The sequence below is a fragment of the Cryptotermes secundus genome, unplaced genomic scaffold (assembly GCF_002891405.2).
Source record: "Cryptotermes secundus unplaced genomic scaffold, Csec_1.0 scaffold1274, whole genome shotgun sequence".
Classification (NCBI taxonomy): Eukaryota; Metazoa; Arthropoda; class Insecta; order Blattodea; family Kalotermitidae; genus Cryptotermes; species Cryptotermes secundus.
The window spans coordinates 674,020-694,087 of NW_019718632.1; the positions used below are offsets into that span (position 1 = coordinate 674,020).

The window sequence follows — 20,068 nt, forward strand, 5'->3', positions numbered from 1 at the left end:
GGAAACTGTTGTGGTTATCAATATAATTATTTAATTTGAAATATGAAATCTACTCATAAAACAGTCCTGGCACACATGCAACCTTTTTGCATACAGAAACAAACTTTCTGCAGATTTTCCAATCTCAGTATCTTGAATCACAGCTATACTTAAACTTGACAAAATAACAATCCATCCTGCTGTTTTATTTCTGGCAAAAATAGGCAATGCAATACCAACTCAAGTCTATCTTCTGGTCCTGTTTGTAGCTACATGCTGATATGAGAAATAAGGTAACAGCAAGTGCTGCACTGCTTACAGAATCATCATGTGATGTACAATTTGCACACTGTTTGCACCTCCCCTGCTTCAGCATGCAACACCATGTCTGCATGCACTTTTCACTTGTCACCACCAGAGTGCCACACTGCACATTGCAGATGATGGATGAATTAGCTACCAAACATGTCTTCTTAAGAAATGAACTACTGTGGTTGATGCTGGATCCCTCTGTATTTCAGTTTTCACTTACAAGTTATTTGAGGGCAGTTAAATCAGTAAGGAGACTAGTCATGGGCATGAAACCCAGGAACACTGACAGAAATGTGTTCGAACTGGCTCAGGGTACACCCAGCCTGGGTAGTGTACCCATACTGCAACAGGTGTGGCACACTGTGGCAAGTGCTCGTGAGGCTGTCTCTCTACTCACCTGACGCCTGGCCATCTTCATGTGGTGTGTGTGTGTGGTGTGTAATGTTGTAACAATGTTGTGTCAATGTTGCTTGGTGTTCTCTCTCCAGTCCTGCCAACATGGTCGTCGCAAACTGTGTGACCTCTCGCATGGAGCCACCATCTACATAGTGTCCCCTTGGTCCCGTGTTGGCAAGTACATGGTACGTACCAACCTGACACTAATGGTCCATCTATACCCAACTTTGGGGGGGGGGACAGTGACTGTTAAGAAGCAGAAACATTACGAGTGGTGTCACAAATTACAGCCTGTTTAGAAAAAAATTATACCAGTATGTTTTGTACTATTTTGGACTTCAGTGTAAAATTACATTCCATGTAAGTGCTTCCTGCTAGGCTGCTGTGAACATCTGTAAGCATGATGGCTATATACTCCACCCCAGTGTCCTGAAATAATTAATATGTTTATTTATTTATATGTTACTTAAAAATGCTGTCAGCTCAGACAATATAGTGTTGAATGATTGCTGAACAATGAATTGGAAAGGATGAGAAAGGAGCTGGTAGTGGCCTAATTGGAGGTATTATCCTGGTATTTGTCTGGAGGAACTGAGGTAAACTATGAAAACTTCAGACAAGACAGCCACTTTCTGAGCCCAGAATTGAACCTGGTGCCTGTAGAAGATGAAGCAGAGCGGGAGTCCCCTGGCTACCGAGATGAGAACATTCAGGACAGTAAACAAATAAAGCAGTTTTCTGGGTTTCTGTTTAATGTTCCCAAGTACAGATTAAGGGATGGTGCCAACCTAGCACAGGATTATCTGATTTCCTGTTTAAGCAGAAGATCCAGGATAAATGCCTAGCTGATTTTGTGTCATGTCTCAGTCTAGTCAAACTATACAAAGAAGTTCCTATGTAGTTTTTACTACAGAACTGAAATATTTGACAAAGTAATGAATATTTTACAAGGATCCTCAGTGAGACATTGCACCAGCCATTTCATTAACTGTCTTAATGACTGACTTTTTCCCTCTTGTGTGAAATGTTGCCAGATCATTATGCTGATGTTTCAATGGGACAATGAAGTAGGTGCCAATATGTGTGTTAGTTGTTTACACCATTCATACCATTAATTATTAGCCTATGGTTAAGAATTTTTCTGAACTTCTCTAAATGCTGAGGTTACGGTCTTCTGGGATGTGACACAGTGTGGTTTGGCAGATTGTAAGGATGGCCTAGCAGTAATGTTCTGGGTTTTGGTAGGTGCAGAATGACTGTGATTTATAAGTGTTTTTCTAAGTCCCTTCAGGCAAATGCAAGGTTGGTGACTTGATTAAGCCATGACCACTCCCCTCCTAACTCTCTTAATTCATTATTTATCCATCACCCTGTCATCTGACATTATATAGTCTTGATATTGTGATATGTGGGCTGTTTCTGGGAAATGAATTGGCAAATAATGGAGAGATTTATTGTTGGAAACCAACTGGTTATGGAACATGGTTTCCATGGACAGGAATACTGAAATTTGTAAACACTTAGAAACTTGACTGTTGTTTTGGAATTAACATGTGGCTTCTGAGACAACACATTCATGAGAAGCTGTAATAGAACCCTTGGAGATGGTGATCTCTGTTTGGTTCTCTCGCAGTTACAAAAGGGAGTTGATTTGTGAATTCAAGAGATTCTTGATCCAGCATTCAGTAGGAGTTCAATGTGTGAGCAATGATTCATCATTCGTCACAGTGAAAGAGAAGACGCTCGTGGTCCAGTAAGGAATTGAACGAGCCTCAGACAGTCATTGAGCGTGAGCTGTCATAATTGGTTGTAATTGTAAAGAAGTGCCAATAAATCCAATCATCTAATCCAGAACCCATTATTCTTAGGCATGCAATCCTGATATGTGACAATATTGAAAGTGTTGTTAAATAAACAACACGTCTACATCAATGTTTACTGGGGGGGGGGGAACCTACTGCCTGCTAAGATTGTATAGCATCACATCTCAGATGACCATGATCTTGATATTCACTGCCATGAGAATCCCAATCCCAGAAACACCATGCAGATTTCAGGTGCATCAAAGTGGTCAGTGATAATCTGAGATTTGAGGTTCTTATGGCAGTGACTATAAGGTTCACTGTCCTCTGATATACTCATATAACATTGTGCAGATGGATAGACATTTACCAGCATTTGGGAAAAATGTGCTGCTCCCAACTTCAGGGTAGGAAAGTAAGCCATGTGATATAGGAAAGGGGAAATGAAGTCCAACTTGCACTTTTTGCATAGGTGCAAATATTCAAATGCTGAAGAACACATAATGCAAGTGAATTGAGCAGGGGTGTGAAGACAAAGTAAAACTTCAAATACAAGTACAGTAAACTCCTTGCTGTCTGGCATGTATGATGAATGGAATGTGCCAGTTACATGAATGCCCTTACACAATCCAATCTTCACCTGACTGTCACTCTTTCCAGTCTTATTCATGTTACGGTTTTCCATTTCAACGTCGATACAACACTCTAGTTCTTGCGTGAGAGTCTTCTTAAGTGACATAGTGGATTTATGGTTGAGAGATTGAGATATACTGTAACACGATCACAAATTCAGCAAGCCTCAGAAGACAAGCACTGCTCTTAATAATAATAGCTAGAAGAACTACTGCATCACACATGAATGTATGTGCATGGCAAATTTAATCTTGATGTAACTTCATAAAAATTGTGAGGTACACAGTAGTGCTGTTTGTTGAGGCACTATGCTACAAGCGGGAAAGTAGCAGGTTCGATTTCTGATGAAGTCAGTGGATTTCTCAATTGACCTAATCCTACCAGCAACACTATGACCCTCGAGTCAACTCAGCCTCTAACAGAAAGGAGTACCAAGAATCTTCAGGGGTGTAAAGGGCAGCCAGGGTGTCAGGATGACAACCTCACTGCCTGTGAGCCTATTATCTAGAAAATGTGGGAACCTCGACATCTCACACTGTTACAGCGATAGTTTTAGCTATTTTTATAAAAATGGTCAATTCTGTTTGAATGTTTTGTTAGTTGCATGAGAATTACAGGTGCTTGGATATTGGATAACCAGGAGTTTACTGTATATATAATGACTGTTTCTGAAAAGGTTAAGAGAATAAATGAAATATATCTGACTGTTAGTAATAACGAAGATTGTAGCTTTAGACCAATGTATGACCTACGGATCTCTGCTTGGCTGCAGCTGAACCTGGGACCAGAGAAGCTGCGACGCAAGTCCTGCCTGTCACTCATCATCACAGCTCATTTCAGCTTCCTCATCGGAGCAGATATAGCTGTCGGCTTCCAGGAGCAGCTGATGGTGAGCAGAATGTACCCAGCATGCACTGTAAATACAAATAATGCTTTTAGAGTTTTAGCCATAGAAAGACACAGTTTCATGAATACACAGTTGTCATGTAACACTGCATTTTCTTAGCAGTATGCAGGAGTGGCATCTTTTAAAAAATGATGATACAGTCTTAAAATAAATATTAAAAGGTTGATGTTGTCTGCAATGGCATTAATGTTCATACCATTTTTTTTTAATTGGTCAGCTCCATCAGGTGGAGTATGGAAATCCCAAAATTACCACAGAAAAAAAAAGTGGAAGTAAAGTAACTGAAGCCATTCCTTGCTTATTTAACAGCACTTTCTCAATTATATCATCATCATCATTCTTCTAGAATCACTTCTGCTTTGTAAGGTTTGAGCAGCAAGAAGTTTCCAGTCTCTTCTGTCTTCCTACATTCTTTCCTTTCTGATTTACATACAACTTTCTCACCTCTTCTTCATGTCTTCCATTACCTGGTTAACCACTTTATTCTGGCTCATCACATAGGTCTTTTCTTCAAGTCTTAATTCAAATCCCTTCTCAGTAACCTTCATCTGTCTATGTTCTCTATATGCCACGCTCTCTGCCATGTCTTCTGCTCTAACTCTGTCTTCATCTGTCTATGTTCTCTATATGGCACAATCTCTGCCATGTCTTCTGCCCTAACTCTTAACAAAGTTCAGTTTGAGGCTCTTACAGCGGTTACTATGAAGAGTACATTCATCTGAGTTGTGAAGATGTGTAACTTGGTAAAGTTTGCAGACATTTCAGAGATACTGCACTAACTTATGTCCTTACTCTGAAGCCATCTGAATTACTGACCGCAGGTGAAACCCAAATTTAAAGCGTGAGTGTGAAATGTGTTGCCTGATCAGGGCTATCACACACATCAGTGGCCAGTGATAGATGAGTATGGAGCCATGGTGGAATAATGATTAGCAGGGGAAACTCTGTACCCTGACCAGTGCCAGGTTGGAAGATGAAGACCCCACTTGAAGATAAAGGATGTGATAATGTGCTGCCTGGTCAGGCCTATCAAATGCCTGAGAAGGTGGTGATGGAAGGGTATAGAGAATGACTAAATGATAATTATCAAGGGTAAAACTCATGGAGAAACCTGGTCTAGTGCTGCTCTGTCCATTACACATACTACATAAAATCACTTAGGATTGGATCTGGGATTCTGCAGTGCAAAGCTACAGCCTCACTGTGGGAGCTATGGCATGGCCCATAAAATCTGTAATTCTGCCAATATCCACATATTGATTTTGTCACCTGCCTCACATAAACTGAACTTAACTACACATATAAGTGCATATTAATGTGACATATGTTCTTACTAAAGTACAGTCTTGACTCAGCTTCAGCCAAATGAACAAGAAAATTTTTTACTGTATAAATAATTTACCCATAAAAACGACTAGTTTGAACCATTTGACTCAATCATAAGTGAGTTCACGTTCACACAACATATTTCCCATGATCGTGTAATCTCTGCCTTGGTCTTGCAAGTGGCTGTTTTCTGTTCACAGCTTGTGAAGTATGTGGTTCAACTTGCATTCCTCTGCTGGGGTATCTTCCTCTGTTGCACATTCCTATATGGAGGTTATCGAGTTATGGGACTGCTCTGTCGCATGCCTGGTGGGCTCCTTCATCGGGACCCCCCTGGTCATCAGCGGAAGGGTATGAATTTCCATTCACACCATGAAAATATTTCCAGTTTTTATTTTTCCAAGAGGCAAGCTAAAAATATTTCAAGGCACAAATGTAGCAAATTATTTTGCACATTCTTGGTACTGATAGTCTCTTTGCATAAAGTATCAAAATGAATGCATAATGGGGAAGATTCTTTGTATGTGACATCTCTAAAAGGAACTTCATAGATTTTGGTAAAATTTGATATTGAGCATCTACATTAAAATTTGGGGGCCAATTTAAGTCTGGTCCTTTGGCAAATGAATCTCCAACGAAACACCTTAAGATTTCTAAAGTGTTGCTCATCATACAAACAAAATGTACCTAATGTATTAGCCCAGAACTCTTATTTCACATTGTTTTCATGTTCTTATGTCAAACTGAACACCAGAAACATAACTGTGTTTATATCTGCACCAGTGTTAAGCAGATTTGTACCTTAAATAAATGAATGGGACCAGTAAGGAGAGAAAGTGTATATAACATGAACTGCACTGGTTTGTCTGCACAACAGGCATCATGCAGCTCGCTCTGCTGGCTCCATATAACAATCTGGCAAGCTCTGTGGCAGCAGCACTAGTTCCTACGCTTCTCACACCCAAGATCCGAATCACTGATGAAAACGATCACACCTTCAGTTTTGGCAGTGACTCCAACAGCCAGCCAATGGACATAAGTCAGCAACAGGACACTGGTGAGTGGGGTATGGCCTTGTGAAGCTTCTTCATATGCTATCATAAAAGGTCAGTCAGCTTGTTATGTCTATTACAAATGACAATATTACCTACCATTCTTTCATAATCTTCCTAAGAAGCTTCTTCCTTTCGGTTGACATTTAATCATTTCTAGGACTCCTACCAGAACTCATTATTTCAACACTTCTTTCAGAAATTTTTATATTCCATCACAGAAAATATCATTAGTGAAATTTTCGGTTCCGTTGTTATTATTTGTTGATTCATTCTGAGAATATGCCACTTGTGTGTCCCTACAGACATGTCAATAGTCTCTCTCTCTCTCTCTTCTAACACAGAATGCTGCAGCAGCAACCCACAGCCTTCATCACGAGGCTCAGTTCGGCCAGGGAGTCCTGACCCACGGAGAAGAATACTACCGAGTGTACAAGTGCATCCACCCACACCCACACCCACTATTGTGGTGTCCCCTGGAAGCCGACGCTCCAGCCTAGCAAGTCGCAGGGGAAGTGAGTTTGAGAGCCTGGCAGGTAGCCGACGAGGCAGTGAAGCCAGCAGGCGAAGCAGTGAGATAAGCCGACGAGGCAGTGAAGCCAGCAGGCGAGGCAGTGAAGTGAGTAGAAGAGGAAGTGAGGTCGAGCCTGGTCCAGGTGTGTTATAACGCAATTTATTTTTCTGTACTCTTATGGCCCATAAAGTGGCTGGGTGCAAACTTTCCTGGTTCACTGTACTTGCTGCTCCAGATGGGGCACCAATCCCCTTGTTTCCTTCCCTCCCTCCATTATCATTTTTTTGAGACAGGATCCTACAGATACACAGAAGCTCCCCCACCCTCACGTGCTTTGAGCACGAAGACGGAAGCAGAAAATACCTCCAAAATGTTGGCAACATCACCCACAACCACACAGTGTACCAACCCCAGAACAAAATTAACATCAACAATTAAGCACAGAAAAGTCTTGAAAATCAGTAATCACTTGTCACATCAACTCCTAATGATGCGGATCGGAGACGGTTTCCGGAACATTCAATACTACGGACTTCACCCTCACACAGGTGATGGCTCTTGAACACTTCATTATATACAGTCTCAAATCATGTACAACAGAATGTATTTCACACATAATTTGTATAACTCAATTCAGGGCACTAAAAGAAGCCTGGTGCATAAAGGGCAGCTCCTTAATTTCTACTCTCCACCAAGCACTGTTGGGAAGCTCGAATAAAGTATGATAACACTGGCAGGGTATGTATGGGAGAAATCAGAAATATATACAAAATTTTGGTTGGAAAATTTGAAGCCAAAGAAATCACTTGCGAGAATTAGACAGAAATGAAAGGATAATGTTTAGAGGGATCTTAAGGAAACAGGTTGTGAGGGCACAGACTCTATTTACCTCTGTTAGGCTGTTATGGTACTAACTATGAAAATACTGTCTTTTACGATATGATGCCATATAGGCTGGCAGAAATTCACAGAAATTTTGGGGGAACATAAGGAATGCCTCCATCTTCAGGGGTGAGGAGTAAGTTACATATGCTTCTAACAGTGTGCATGATATCACATCCCAGAAAACATTAACTCTCCTACCCGATTACATGAAGACCACACTGTGGAATGAAGTTTATGGTAAAATGAGCAGATCATGTAGCATGCATGAGAAAATAACAACAATAATTTCACTGTCCTACTGAGCAAGTCCAATTATAAATGAGCTCTAAATTGCAGTAGCAATTTTGGAGCCCCATGTGAAGTGAACTGAACTGAAGTGTATGAAAATGGGCCTATATAGTGGGCTTCAGGGAGCGTGGCAAGTGACCTTGAGGATCTGTGATGGGGAATTCCTCAAGCAGCTGAATAGCAATCACCTGCTTGAGGATATCTCTGTACAGTGGAATTGTTGAGCTGGCAATAATTATCACATGACTAGCAATGTAGTGCAATGTTAGCAGGTACAGCTCACAGCCTGGAGACCATCGGCCGCCGGGCTGTTGGTGAGTTGGGCAGCAGGAGAGGCAGCGAGTGCAGTTGCTCCAACCTGAGCCAGCAGCTCGGGACTGAGCTCGCTCGGAGAGGCAGCAGTTGCAGCAGGAGAGGCAGTGAGTGCAGCTGCTCCAACCTGAGCCAGCAGCTTGGGACTGAGCTCGCTCGGAGAGGCAGCAGTTGCAGCAGGATTGGTAGTGAGTGCAGCAGTTTGGGAGACATTGCTGAGGACGAGATCCGCATCGTGCAGCAAGGTACAACTTTCACCAAGAATAACTGTGAAATCTGCTGAATTTAAAAATGAGCAAAGCAAAAGATATAAGTCCATGGATCAGATTCCTTGTACCTTTTTTACGGGCTTTATAACAATGATGCTTGTAGCTACACTATATGGCTACTGTTGGAAGGTAGAATGAAAGATGAACGATGAATTGGAACGGATGTGGAAGGAAGTGGTAGTGGTCTGATCAAGTTACTATCCTGGCATATGCCTGGAGGGACTGAGGAAAATCATGACATTGTCAGAACAGCCAGTGTCAGGCAAGATTCAAACTGAGCATCTCCTCAATACGAATCTAGAGCATTACCACTACACCAAGTCCTTGTTGAGAAACAGACAGTCACTCCGCTGATCAAGAAATATGGCTCCTTTCCATTTCCATCTTCACAAAATGCAATAACCTGTATCATGAGTCAACTGAATCAAGCCCACACCCTCAGATCCCATTTCTTTAAGGCCCTTTAAGTCCACAACTCTGTGTAACATTCCATAACATACCAGTCTGTTGTGAAGGGAGTCATATTTGCATTTCTCTTACAATAACTGATTTAGCATTTCTGCTCTGCACTGTACTGATGCTTCGAGACTAGACTGCATGTGGGACAAATGAGGAACCAGGGCTCAATTCCCAGCAGGGACAAAAGATTTCTCTCTTTTCCATAGCATCCAGATAAGGTCTAGGCCCTATAGAGTGAGCACTAGAGTCTCTTTCCCCATGAATAGAGTGACAACGGTGTGAAGATGAATACACTTCCATCTAAAACCAGGGTTAAGTATGGATGCAGCTGTACCTCCTCTCCCCCACACATCCTCACCTTCAGTTATACTCTGTATGCAGATGGGAACATTTAAGTTCTTTCTAGCATTTACCGTTCTGCTCAATCTTAATTCTTTATACAGTCTCTAAGTTATTATTTTGTCAGCCTTTATGGAGCAGGATCTCTAGTTTGCTCCAGTTCTGCGCTAACTCCTGAAACTATGAATCTTACAGACAACTGGTACAAATCCTTGAATGGGGATCAACCCCTGTCAACCATTTTATAATTAATCGCACATTAATACACATGTACGAGATGTTTCTAAACATGGCAGTAGTCCTGCAGATCATTCTGTCTCTTGTAACTCATTTCAAGTTGATGTCTGATAATGTGACCACAGCTTCACTGACTTGTGTGATGCAGAAGAACTGCCTGTGTTGCCAGCCAGTCCATCTGTGGGAGGAGCAGGTAGCAAGTCTCGCAAGAAGAGTTTGAGTTGGCAGCAGCAGGCCACTGCATCAGGCAGCAAAGAACAGCATCACAACTTGAGACAGCAGGTGGTGAGCTGCAGTGAACAGTCAGAGGATGAGGTGACTGCTGAGACAAGCTTACTGCCTCACCAAGAAGAACATCCTGCTGAAGAAAAAGTGAGTATATTTGGCAACCCTCCAGAAATCACTGGCATCCAAAATAAGCCTTCAGATTTTCAGGACAGTGAGATCTCAGAGAGTGGTCTTGTACTGCGAGATAAAGGCAGTACGTTTGCATTGATCCACTGGGCTACATGGTGGCACATTTCCGCAGACAGTAATCTTCATCTTTACCATGATAACTGAATGAATGAATGAGCACTTTCTTAGGTTCATTACCATTTACACTTCTTTGTGCTAGAATCTCTGGTTCTCTGCTCCAGCATCCCACTTAAATTACTGTCCCTATAGTAGGGAATTCATCTATTGCACATTAACATCTTAATTATACTCAGCCTATTACTACCCTTACTAATTACTGGTCGCCTAAAATTATTTCTAATCCACTCTTGTCCTTCCTTACCACCTGTTCCTATTTATCTTACGCTCCAATCATTTACATTCCAGTTTTCTGCCACTGCATCTCTGCATCTCTGCATCAGTGTTCCTAAATCTCTGGTTCAAAAGCCTGAACCTCTAAATCTCCAGTTCTTCATGTCTCAATATGTTGCTCTAACCTTCCTCTTTGCCACTGTGAGAACCTCAACACTCCTGATCTGTCCATCAGGCCAATGTACCTGCTGCTATGAGAGAAGCTCACATTGCACTTCTCAAAAATGTTTCACTATGGAATGAATTGTTACATAACATACGTGTAGATGAGCCTAGAGAATTCATAACAACAAAGAATTACTGAACAGTGAATAACTTTTTCACAGCAGGAGTAACACTCTGTACCACAAAAAAGACCTCACCCTTTAAAGTACAGTGGTAACTACATGTACCATCAGCTTTAATACTAAAGAAAACTTTTAATTTTTACCACACAGTGTTATTGTGTGTTCCAAATGGTTCTCAACAAAGTGATTATTTTCCAAGAAATATTAACAAACTTGCCTCTGTAATGGAGACAAAGTGCATTTTCTGTAAGGTAAGAACATAATTCTTAAATATTACTAGATGAATTTTAGGGTTCAAACAGCTAGTTAACCCTCTGGATGTAGAACCTGATGGTTCCACACTGCTCCTACCATAACTGGACAAGAATGTAGGCCAGTTCCATCCACTGCCATTTTCAAAATGTGTTCCTAACATCCTCCCATCTCCTCCTTGATGTCCCCAAATTATTAAATGTAGATAGTGTTTCCAGAGGACAAGCAGAAAACAAGTTACTGTCCGGTAAGCATACAGAGTGTTGCGTGTTTGCCTTGGCAGGCTGGAGATCTGACCCTGCACTCCATTCTCAACCACATAGCATATGTAAATAGGGCAGCACTGCCAATCCAGCCCAACATGGTCACATCTCCACCCACAAGCAGGAAAAGTCAAGTGCAAAAGGTTCTCAATGCAACGTACATCACTGCTTTGCTCGGCCTTGTGCTGTGTGTGGCTGACATGGGCAGGCTGTGTGGGCCATATGGGCTCATGGCCCCCACCAGTAACTCAACAGGCAGGACTCCTGTGAGTACACCAGAATATCTTTGTAATTATTGCCAGAATATAAACATAGGTGACATGATAATATTAAAAATGACCCTAAACAAATGGGGTTTAATGATGTGGACTGGATCCATCTGGTTCAGCAGTGTACCCAGTAGCAGGATCTTATAAACATGTCAAGAGCATTTAGTCTGCAAAGGTAGGGAACGTTTTGACTGTATGAGTGACGATCAGTCTCTAAGTCGGTCTTCTCTGTGGAGCTAGTAAGCTGGTTACTCGTCTTACCTCCTCATTTTGGTGGAGAAGTTTAATGTAAGGACTCCTGATTGTGACTGATGAACATAGGTAAGTAGTTAAGTGCACCTCTCTGCTGTCCACAGCGAGGGGGAGACTCCTTGGACCCACTGCAACAGAATGACGCAACAGGATTGCGTCCCTGGCCATGGTTCTGCTTCCAGACACTGTGCCGGGCCCTCGAGTTTGCAATGGGCTGCGCGATGGCTAACATCACCAAACAGCCCGTCAACAGCCGACACCAGTCCCTGCAACAGCAGTATGCTTATTCATTGAGGCTCAAGCAACATCGGGAGTCCCTCTACATGTGAACCAACATCCAGTGCATGAGGATATGCCGAGCGCTGGAACAAAGGACTGAGGGAACTACATGTCAGTTAAGATGACTGGCCTCTCGTCAAAAATTTCAACTTTCTATGTTGTCAGTATGAAGCAGAGATGATAATGATTATATCACGACATTCAGTTTCCACCTCAGAAACTAATGTCAGTCACGTTGGAGCTCTCTGAGTTGGCCCTTACACCTCAGGTCTCATGAATATGAATCAGATATGACACAGTGAGACTTGGGATTCTCACGGAGCCTACTCTGGGATGTGACGCTGCCAGCTGTGGTCCTCCCTCTCCCTTCATCCATACCATTACTGCCAAACTTGGTTCACCCATTTAGACTAAAATTGGAGGCAGGAAGGTTCTCTAAAATGCTGATGTCACTGCCCCCATGATGGAATTATGACAGAAAAACAGGCAGCAAACAAGAAGCTGTTTTAAGTCCATGTAATATCCCTTAAACAGGCTACCACCCAAACAAATGTTTTTCAAGAACTGTGAGACTGAGCTGCAGTGGCAGCTTACATTCACCATCCTCATACAAAATTCCAGTACCCAAGTCGCATGTGATCACTTAAGTATGACCAACTTACTTAGACTTACTAAATCCACAAATCAAATTAGGTTTTAAAATTGGCACATTCAGAGCAGTAACTGTCTTTATTTATAGATTATAGAATAATAATTGTTAACGCCATACAGTGTGATTCAATTTGTAGTTATTTATTGCCTTTACATGTTTTGGTCAGCTGACCATCTTCATAAGGCATAAGATCAACATCTTCAGAAACTACTATTACAAATTTTGTAACACACAATTACAAGTTATTATATAAGTTATTTATAATTATTTGGGTTAAAATCTTATTAATATTTAATATCTAAGGTCTTCAACGGGTATGGTTTGTGTCCTTGTGCCTCTTCTGTAAAAATGGAATATTGGGGTGTTATTTGGAGTCATCAGAAGTCCTTGAAGTGATGACCACCTTTTTTAGCTTGTTACGGTTCTGTACCATTGTGATGTCTGGTTGTTTCCGTTTTGCTGTGTTTTGAGGCACTTACGCCTTCTGAAGGTCAGATGACCAAAACATGTAAAGGCAATAAATATCTACGCATTAAATCACACTGGACGGTGTTAACAATTATTATTCTATAATTTAGTTTACTAGTGTGATGGACCAGAATGAATAGAGTTAAGGTGTCCTTATACAACTTGAAGGATGTTTAAACTTTACCATTTAAATCTTATTTTCAACTATTAGTTGGCAATCCCTGAACAACAACCTGATATCGTTCTTTTTATTGAATAAATTGCAACATATCATAGCAATGACTATAGAACAGTGATTTACATTAACAGACTCAATAATGAAAATATAATTTTCCTGCACAGGAATGCCGAAAATGCATACACATCTGAAACAAAGTAACAAACAACTGCCTATGACTTTACTTGCCATACTCACAAGAGAAGCAACAAAAGACTTTGTGAGACACAGAAACAATAATAAAGAAAGGCTGTAGCTCTGCGGTGTATGTATTAAAAAAATGTTACTGAAGGAGTCCAACATTTTTAGCAAGAAATAATGAAATATGGCCTCAGATATTTTACTGTATTTGCTGTGCATGCATGTACCTGTTCTGTGCGCAGTGGGGTGTATGGATGTCAAGTTGCTGTCATCACAGTCTTCTCTTGCAACTGGTCATGAAATGACTGGGGCAGAAGCAGCGTCAGCTTCATTTCTCAGCACCTTCTATGTTAATATTTCCAGCTGGTTTGATTCCCTTAATACATTGCTGATAGTCAGACTGGCTCAAATGGTGGGCACAGTCTGCTATGGTGCTCAAACTGCAACAGCCAGGCCTACAAACATGATATATACATCATTCCAGTGCACATTCAACACTCACACTTCTTGAAACAAAGGTTGCCACTCTGTTTTGTTGTGTTGATGTGGACATAAATAATCTTCAGCACATCTACCCAAGGAAAATATATGCCAACTGAAGTGAAAAGTGGACCTTATGAAATTCTGTTATTTCCACTGCCAGTTGACACAGTCACTCAGTAGACAAGAGATAATAAGTGATATAAGAACCAACTGCATGATACCTGGAAATCAAGCAACTTGGTGCCCACACATTAGCTGCAACATAGCACTCAGATGTTTATGTGTTCTGCAGGGATCATGAGTGAATGACTCGCTCAGCATTCAACAGGCATATACAAAACAATGGTTACTATGACTTCATCTTAGAAGCTGCTCACAAAATATAAAATTATTAGTCAATTTTTATATGAGAAATTTTTGGCTCAACTTGCTTAGTGAGAAGCAGTACTAATCACAAATCCACTAAGGAGGAAGGACATTCAAGGTTCATTTGATCAATAACAGTCAAACACAACATTGTTCCTATTTACAGTAAAATTAACTTACACACAGGACTTTCTAATCCACAGTACCCAGTGAACTCAATTTTTAGCACATGCCCTCAGAATCTAATATACGGCATAATTTATTTACTGATGAATGACTTACAGATGGATCTGAAAGCAGTCACTCTGGTTACGTATGGTCACATAACTGTACTATGCTTCTCTTGCAATATTGCTCACACTCCTCTGTTAAGCCCTTCCAATAACCCTCAAATTATTAGTCAGATACCTCTGCTCACCTTGAGGAGGGGGAAAGTCAGAGAAACTAAATAAGGATGCCAGATGATGGAGTACGTGTAGAGCCAGAATTAACTACAAACAAATTAAAATAAAACTTCTAAAATCTATTATAAATGATGAAACAATTCCATCCCGTGTGACTGTTGAAGCTTTTACTACTTCACTTCTTAGCACCTTAACATGTTTCGGTCCCTACAGACCATCATCAGAGGGAACATCAATACTTTTACAAACTACTATTACATTGGGTGTTTTGATTTTTAAAATACATAAATATACAATATTTGTAATATATACAATCGCTGTAGTTGTAAGAAATTTGGATTTTGTACCAAGTGTATATTACAAATATTGTATATTTATGTATTTTAAAAATCAAAACACCCAATGTAATAGTAGTTTCTAAAAGTATTGATGTTCCCTCTGATGGTGGTCTGTAGGGACCGAAACATGTTAGGGTGCTAAAAAGCGAAGTAGTAAAAGCTTCAACAGTCACACTGGACGGAATTGTTTTATCATTTGTAATATTGTTAGTGTGATGGACCAGAATGAAACAAATCAAATTCTAGAATCTATTTTATTCATAGCTATACATACTCATATAGGAATTCCTAATTCACATTTAAAGTACATGAGGTTCTCACAGTGGTGGTTTTCAAGATTTATGTCTTCTGGAATATAACATCAAATAGTCCAGTGAAAGTCAACCAACATGTTCCTCCAAAACAATGGTTGACTTTCACAGGCCTACACAGAATTATATTACAGAAGAATGTGTATGTACTTGACCCATTTCAAGAACTTCTAGGAAGTGAAGATGTGGTTGGGAGTAGGATTGTTATAAAATTATAAACACTTTTGGCTACCAAATATTAGAAGACTTTGTACTATTCCACCACTAATTACATAAAAAATTCTGATGTCCTTGGCATTTGAAGTGAAGTATGTCTTCTCATGGTTTGTGCATATTGACTACATATCAACAACTTAACTGTTACAGCTGTAATATCAGAAGTAGCTGGGGGCTGGAGAAAACTGCAGAATGAGGAGCTTGCATTTTTGTATTCTTTTCCATATACCATTAAAATGCTCAAATAAAGAGGAAAAATGAGCAGGGCATTCTGAATATATCGAACAGAATATACATACACAAAAAAAAAATCTGGTTGGAAAACAGAGGGAAAGAGATCACTTAAAAAACTTGACACAGACAGGATGACAATATAAAAATGCATCTTAAAGCAAGGGTATAGAGAGGAGGTTGGGGATCAAATTCATTTGGCTCTGAACAGAATCAGTGATGAGCTCTTGTGTACATGGCAAAGGATGGTTGGTGTTTAAAAATTAATTTTTTGACCAGTTTGGCAACTATCAGGTTCTAAATAAGGGGTCTCATCCATGGAGGTGGTTAGAAAATAATGCACAGAAATCCATAAATTTCTTCATGCTGTTTACAGGGTAAAAGAATCTTCTTTGTATATGAACCAATAAACTTAAGATAAATTTGAAATACAAACTTCGTTCAAGAATCAGAATTGTAGGATAAGTATTCAACAAAAAGCTTGATTAAGATGAAGTCTGAGGTGGAAGTAACAGTAAAGGTGTTGCAGTCTTCACAATGGGACAATCATAAACATCTGGGTGTTCTTCACTACGTTATTGTTTTAACTCTCAAGCTGTAACTGAATATGATTAGCTCCAACATGTGTGTTCATGTGTAGATGGTACAATTAATGCCTGTGTTCAGTTAATTCACTGCTATCAAGGTGCCTCCTAGCATCTATCTGTATCACAGACAAACTCAGCCTACAAGACACACTAACTATATTACATATCATGTGGGCTGAACAATGTATGAGGGAAAACTGACTACCCTTTCTGTCCATCTGATTTGATCACCAATAAAAATGTATCTCCAAGCTATCTGATTAAGATGTATGTCCAGGCAGGTTCCTTGATATGCAGTCACAATTGTAGCTTCTTTGTAAAATAACCTCTAATGTCCCTCACCGTTTGTCTTAAACAAAGTAAAGGGTGTATCAGAGAAGAAAGACATACTTAATGTGATATATATATATATATATATAATTTCTTGTATTATTTCTTCTTCACACACACCACAGCATGAAAAAAGTACTGACTGTCAAACAAATTAAGCCAACAATTTTAATGGACTTACACACATTCAACACCTCTGAATAAGAAAATGTGATTTATGGAATGTCATGTCTTTTTTATGGACATACACTTTGCTACCACAGCTGGACAGTTTTTGTTCATATTTGGTATCTAAGAGTTTACCCATCATATGTCAGTGCCCAGTGAATCTGAATACTCTAGCTCAAAAATAGTGGGGCCTTCCAGAGCATCTAAAAAAATCTTGAAAATTACTTGGGCAATATTCATTAATGATTCGTAGTATGCGGGTTCAAATACCCAGCGGAGGTCGAATTTTTAAGGGCGGAAAAATTCAGGGAAGAAGTCCTCCGAGAGGGACTTTAAGCCGTGGGTCCCGTGTCATAGCTTTACAGCACGTAAAAGAACCTCATATCTCCAAAGGAGGTCACTGAGCCAAAATTACGGACATTCCCGCCCAACAGCAGTCTCTAATACCTCTGGTAGATGGGGGAAGCATTATAGATACCTCTCAGCTAGTAGAGCCAGTCTCGCTGGCTGGGTGGGACTGATGGTAAGCACCAGTACCGGTAGGATATAGAGACTAGTAGAATATCATAGAGGGATGCACAATAGATCAAACTGGTTGCGGTGCATGGGGAAACCCACCCTCTCTAAATAACTAACTAACTTTCATTAATTCACAGAAACCATATCCCTAAATAAAACTACATATGTGGCAAAGTAAGGCAGTTGTCCCTGTGCTTAGCTAATTAAGCACTACACCATAAAGATGGGGGAGTGGATCTATAGATCCACGTGTGGTATCTTCAGGGACATAATGGCATGACCCAAATGCAAAATATAAATTTTTCCAAAAATAGCTTGACCAATTTTGATTACATTTTAATCTATACTGACAATGGAACCAAATAACAAGGCTGTCAACCATGAATCATATATGAGAAAACCATGTGCAATGTCTTTGAACTGATTTTCATATTTACCTACAAGGTGAGATACTTCCAAGTGGATAATTTTACTTTAGAATTTTTCTTGTTGAGCATTTTTTTGGTATTCTATCTTCTCAATAAAAAGATATGTGTGGTGGGAAATTACACTGACATGATATCTGTCTTGCCTGACACACCCTCATATAAGTGCCCCTTACTGTTGTTAATAAAATTTGTTACATAACCTTAATTGTTATCTGAAATGTACCTTTATGAGTAAAGTTGTTTGTTGTGACAGACTAGTCAAAGAATAAATACAACATCCATCCTGTCCCAATATCAGAAAACTATTTATCAAATATTTCTCTAGCATCTTATATTTGTTTCTATCATCGGGTTAGGATGTCAAGCAACTTCACATATATAAAATTAGAGTTCTTCATATCAATTATGCACTAAGGTGGATATATTTTTAAGCAAACTAATTTATTACCTGCTCAGAGAAAAGGCAAATTATGATTTATAAGCTCCACAGTCAATGCATATTCCATTCCTGTATCTTAAAGTTGAGGGCAGCAGTTAACACTCTTACAATCATGGCCTTTAATATCATCTTCCCTTTGAGCAAAGCTTAGCTCACCTTGCAGATTAATTTCATTTCACTTAGAGAGGAGATAATTAAGACTAATCGTATTACACTGCGCTATACCAATATTGATCATAAAAGTTAAAACACAGTAAATTATTCTAAAATTGCTATTAGCACTAACATTTACTTCATTGCACCATGATATCAGGAAATATGTTGATTTCACATAACATACCCTGATCAGGTTCTTTACAAAACAAACATTAATTTTGAGTAACTTCATAAATCACTGTGAATGCCTATCAGCAATGAGAAAGCAGGGTCCCCCATTTTAAATAATTCATTCACAAATGGAATCTTCCACCCACATTCTGGTTTGCCATCATTATCCTTTTATTTTGAATTTAGTTCATTCCAATGTAATGATTTCCTGATGAATTAGAATAACAAACTTCCCAATGTGAAACAAATTCCAAACTTCAAAATTAAAATAAATTTATTAAATTGTAAGTATCTGGAAGGTAATGGGTTTTCTTGTTCCCACTAAATATTTGTGCAAACCGATACAAAACATGGATGTAACTGGTGATATACCATACAAACCTGCATTACATTCGGTGATGCATCAGGAAAAATGGTCACAATGGGGCATTCATAAATGTGAGTCCCAAAAGTAATTTTAAAAACAAGATGTGAGAAAGGTATTAAAGGTAGAAAAATAAGTTATGAGATTGTGAACTGTCTTCAAGACAATAAAAAACTATGTTTTGTGGTGATGAAAATGGAACCACCGTTTACAGCTTTCTTGATAAGCTGAATTACTGCTAACTGAAGGAACATACTGTATATCATAGAGCAAACATTTTTTACAAAAAAAAAAAAAANATCTGTTTCCACAAACAAATAGGAAAGGGAACAGAAGCACATCACAAACAAACCCTCTGTGAATGGCTTACCCTTCTTCTTTTAATAATATTAATTACAATGTAATATTGACAGTGTGCAAACTTTCGATATGGCATAAAATAAATATTCTGTACAAAAATATTATGCATCACCACATGTCAATAGCAACACAAAATACCAGATCCATGGACTCTCAGGCTGCAGACTCCATACTTATCATATGAAATTTTATCAACAGCCATATTCTGGATATAAACACATCAATGTTCCATTCCAGTGCAGTTACAGAACACCACATCACTTTAAAACAAAAACATGTTCTTGAATTTTAAGCTGTAATGCATGGACCACAGCCAGGCATGACAACAGCTGCTGCCAACCTCATTACATTACTGGCTGACCCTTCATCTTTTCCAGCTGACTTACTGAGCTGATGAGACAGGCCTGCCATAATCCAGTCTGGCTGACACACTCAGGACACTTTTCTATATGTAATTCACATACAGTGCTTACTAAGTGCAGGCTATAAATGCAGTCTTCTTTTTTTTCTTGGCACTACAGCCCCAGTGAGCCTAGGCCTACCTCCATGAACTTCTCTGTTCACCGGTTTTTCTAGATCTTACACATTCGGTAGGACTCC

At 39.6% G+C, this 20,068-nt stretch overlaps 1 protein-coding gene across 4 annotated transcripts in view; it reads left to right on the forward strand.

Annotated features, from left to right (window-relative positions):
• LOC111862989 overlaps positions 1-14,975 on the forward strand; it is a 25,312-nt gene extending 10,337 nt beyond the window's left edge. Inside the window, exons 5-13 of one of the 4 annotated variants that reach the window (XM_023848897.2) lie at positions 780-872; positions 3,895-4,011; positions 5,556-5,706; positions 6,233-6,412; positions 6,752-7,063; positions 8,364-8,651; positions 9,859-10,082; positions 11,340-11,585; positions 11,945-14,975. In XM_023848897.2, the coding sequence (XP_023704665.1) occupies positions 780-872; positions 3,895-4,011; positions 5,556-5,706; positions 6,233-6,412; positions 6,752-7,063; positions 8,364-8,651; positions 9,859-10,082; positions 11,340-11,585; positions 11,945-12,169 (1,836 nt within the window). In that variant the 3' untranslated portion in view covers positions 12,170-14,975. The remainder of the gene's footprint in view (positions 1-779; positions 873-3,894; positions 4,012-5,555; positions 5,707-6,232; positions 6,413-6,751; positions 7,064-8,363; positions 8,652-9,858; positions 10,083-11,339; positions 11,586-11,944) is intronic. The other 3 variants (XM_033750941.1, XM_023848905.2, XM_023848915.2) reach the window with 3 other exon arrangements.
• The last annotated feature ends 5,093 nt before the right edge of the window (positions 14,976-20,068 follow it).